Source organism: Arachis ipaensis, chromosome B10, assembly GCF_000816755.2.
Source record: "Arachis ipaensis cultivar K30076 chromosome B10, Araip1.1, whole genome shotgun sequence".
Lineage (NCBI taxonomy): Eukaryota > Viridiplantae > Streptophyta > Magnoliopsida > Fabales > Fabaceae > Arachis > Arachis ipaensis.
The window spans coordinates 1,442,311-1,446,021 of NC_029794.2; the positions used below are offsets into that span (position 1 = coordinate 1,442,311).

At 33.4% G+C, this 3,711-nt stretch overlaps 1 protein-coding gene across 2 annotated transcripts in view; it reads right to left on the reverse strand.

The window, feature by feature from the left end:
• Positions 1-3,660, reverse strand: part of LOC107623302 (anaphase-promoting complex subunit 7) — a 6,976-nt gene extending 3,316 nt beyond the window's left edge. The window contains exons 1-10 of one of the 2 annotated variants that reach the window (XM_016325513.2): positions 3,495-3,660; positions 3,308-3,376; positions 3,103-3,153; positions 2,562-2,696; positions 2,292-2,354; positions 1,899-2,014; positions 1,545-1,629; positions 689-748; positions 445-490; positions 72-145 (exon numbers count right to left, since the gene is read on the reverse strand). In XM_016325513.2, the coding sequence (XP_016180999.1) occupies positions 72-145; positions 445-490; positions 689-748; positions 1,545-1,629; positions 1,899-2,014; positions 2,292-2,354; positions 2,562-2,696; positions 3,103-3,153; positions 3,308-3,376; positions 3,495-3,563 (768 nt within the window). In that variant the 5' untranslated portion in view covers positions 3,564-3,660. The remainder of the gene's footprint in view (positions 1-71; positions 146-444; positions 491-688; positions 749-1,544; positions 1,630-1,898; positions 2,015-2,291; positions 2,355-2,561; positions 2,697-3,102; positions 3,154-3,307; positions 3,377-3,494) is intronic. The other variant, XM_021114129.1, reaches the window with a different exon arrangement.

Here is a 3,711-nt window from a genome sequence, read left to right on the forward strand (position 1 = left end):
AAAAAGTAAAAAAGTGAAAAAAGATGCATAATCTGCAGGGTAGAAAGGCTATAGAATGCAGCAAATCTAACCTTTGCCATCTCAAGCAGTAAGTGTGTATTATTTGGGAAACGCTGTAAAAGATCTGCAAAGATTTCCAAGCCACCTGCAACATTGGGAACAAAGTAAAACTGCAAGCATGAGACAGAAATCACATGTAAAAGCCGAGAACTAAACTATAAACATATATGAATTTTCCCTTTTGTATAACAGGTTTGATCAAGACAAGAAAACATAAAAGCCATTGCATTGAGTTTCTATACAAGAAAACAGTATAGACACAAGTTTATTATTTTGGGTTACATAAACTGGGCCAAAGTTTATATTGTGAAACATGAGACCCTTCAGCTCCAACATGGAAGCATGAATCAAAATTTCATAAAAGGATAAAATAAAATAGCACACCTTTGTAATCGTTTGAAGCCATGCAACACTGAGCTTCAACATACCGCTGCAAGAATGAATAGAGAAGAAAACAAATTTAATTTGGTCTAGACTCACTAGCATTCATCTCGTTAGTCAACAAGAACTCCTTTTATTAAATTTAGAGGCTTATAATAAAATGGAATCCCTATATACTGTTACATGGCAGCAAGAACATTGAAGTGCAGTACCAAATAAGGATTTGAGCTAACATTGTACAACTTACTTGAAGCCAACGAGTTGAGTCAATATGATCAAATGGCATTCTTCCACTTCTATTAAGATTCTGAAAAATGTTCCAAATTAATCATAATATTTGAAGGTTCTCAAATTGTAAATAAAATGAAATGGCATTCTTCCACTTCTACTAAGATTCTGAAAAATGTTTCCAAATTAATCATAATATTTGAAGGTTCTCAAATTGTAAATAAAATGAAATTTTATAGATCGACCAACATCTTTTCATATTTTAAAAGAGACCATAAGGTATATGGTAACAACAATGAATAACAATCAAGTTGGATCAGCGGATTGGATTTCATATTCGAATAAATCTCGTAATCATAAGAAAGTAGGCTTTTTTAACAATGGGTCTAGCAACCGAAAAAATTGGACAGGATCCAACCAAGGGAGCAAACTCTAGATGAATATGAAGCATAGATACAAGTTATGCCGTGGAATGAAAGATAATTCCAAATCAGCTTTGTCTACCAGCAAGGAAGCTGTAAGTTTAATGCCATAATTTCGTATGGTAAAACAACATATAGTATTACTTAATCAATAAATCTGCTACAAGTAAACATACAGAAGAAATGTCATCCTGCTAGTTAAGGTAGTCAAATGAGAGTAGTTAGCTCCAAGTAACTCATTCTTAGATGCACAAAAATAAGAATCTATAAAGGTCACCATGACATAAAATTAACAATCAAAGAGCACTTACTGGAATACATAGGATATTGCTCAAATTTAGATTAGCAGTTTTCCCATCTCTTTACCACAAAATAAATATAAAAACAATATGGTCAAGTGCTAAATCTGTATTTAGCTTAAGCTACATGAACTTTCTTCTTTCATAAACAAACCTGAGGAAACAATGAAATGATGTCCTTTGCAGAAGATCCCAATTCTGACAAAGCTGTAATAGCCTCAAGCATATAAGGGCAATGTCTGTCAAAAGGACAATAACAAAGAAGATCAATCTAATATGCAGTATTGAATTAATTATACATCATATAAAAGATGAAAATGCTCATAGAGGAAGCAAAAATTTTTAAAAAGTAGGAAATGCTACAATATCACAAATGCTTTCAATCACTAGCTTACTTCATGTTAAAACACAAATTACAAAGGAGATTCGAAACGCAAATGATACATGAGCTTTAAGAGAACACACAAACCTCGTCCCATTCATTCTGTATGGAACTTAATTTACAGACCTTAGACATTCTTTGTAAATAGCAACAGCAGCTCTACTATGTCTAGATACTCGATAAAGCTTCCCTAATAACAAATTCATTGGCAGATTTCTAGCTTTGCACGGAATTCCTTCCATCTGTAATGTGTGACAAAACCAATAATAAGGATTCAAAAAAATTGAAAACAAACTATTATCTAATGCAGAATTTCATATGCCTTGTTTCTGAATGAAAAATGCCAGATTCAGAGACGACAAAATATACAAAGTAGTATAGTAATTTAACGGACATTATCTACGTAGTAAATCCCTCCATAAATTGAAAACAGACATTCCTTCACCTCAAACAGGATTTTTTAGTGAGCAACTCATACACAAAGTTTGTAGAAAGGACAGAGTTAGAGAACAAACAAACCTCAACTAGAGCTGCTTTGTTCTCATTCAGGAAACAGTGGCAAGATGCAATTTTGAATTTCACCTGTTGAAAATAAAACTCCATAAATAATCTACATGCAAAAGTCAAAAGCAAAATCAACATGCATGGCCCACTAGAGGAATAATCTAATAAAGTATACAAGGTCCAGTTTAAACCAATTTTTGGACACTAATAAGGTATATAAGGTTTAGAAAATAAATTAGAAAATAATATGACGATTCATATATGATGCATTGCACTCTGCCTCACCTCATTCTCGTTGATTCCTGATGCATTGCAAGAATTTGGAGACGGCGACCTGTTTGATGGTATTGAACTCCGGGATAGTTGCACGTTCTGTTTGGGAACCATCTTGTTGTATTGCAAAGCTTGCTTGTAGCTATGCTGTTCATCAACATAATAGATTTTGAGTTCACAACTTCCCTCCATTTCTAAAATGCTTTGAATAGAAACAATCAACAAGAAATGGTTTCAACTTCCAACATCTAACCACACACAAAAAACGAAGAAAGATATATATAGGAAAGAAAAGGATAGGGTACCAACATATTATTTACCAACTTATTGCCAACAATAATTAATTATTATATTTTAAACACATATATAAAGAGACACATCCAGAGAATATATCTATAAAAACACTTCTATTAAACACACCCATAAAAAGATATTTTTATTAGACACATCCACAAAGACACTTCCATTAAACAGTTATAAATAAAAGTTGGCAGATGTTGGTAGAAATGCTGTTGGTAAAGTGGCGGGATTGATATAGGAAAGCGTCTCTTACAATAGCTCTACGATACTCCCTCTCACGGAAGAATGAATCACCAAGTAGCACCTGAAAAATAGAAGCAAGCAAGAAAATAACTTCAATAAATGTAAAAATGGATAAGAAAGCAAGTAAACAACTTCAATAAACGTTTTAGAAGATTGAAAACTTAATAACTATATGGAGAGAAAAAAAAATTAGAAAACTTGAAATTTGCAGAGACCAAGCTCTCAGCTTTGAGGTGGGGGGCGGATTCAGTATTTGCAGCGGGTGAAGAAACAAGAAAACAACTCTGTTCAAAACACCAACTTCGGATTACAACGTCGAGACAGAAATCAAAATATGAAAAAAGTAACCACTTTTATATGCAAATTTCTAAGGGGGGGAGGACGACGGGAAAGAAATTTTACAAGCATCTGAGCAGAGTTATGGAGGCCATAGTCGAGGAGAGTGGCGATTTGATCCTTCGGAACTTCCATTGTTGTGATCTGAGCTCGATTTCGTCAGTGGTAGCGAGCCTCAACTCAACGCGCTCTTGTTTTTGAAGTCTCTTTTTCTTTTACTCGCTAAAGGGTTTGATTCAATGTAAATAACTAAATAATATTTTAAAATATTGATTAAAAATAT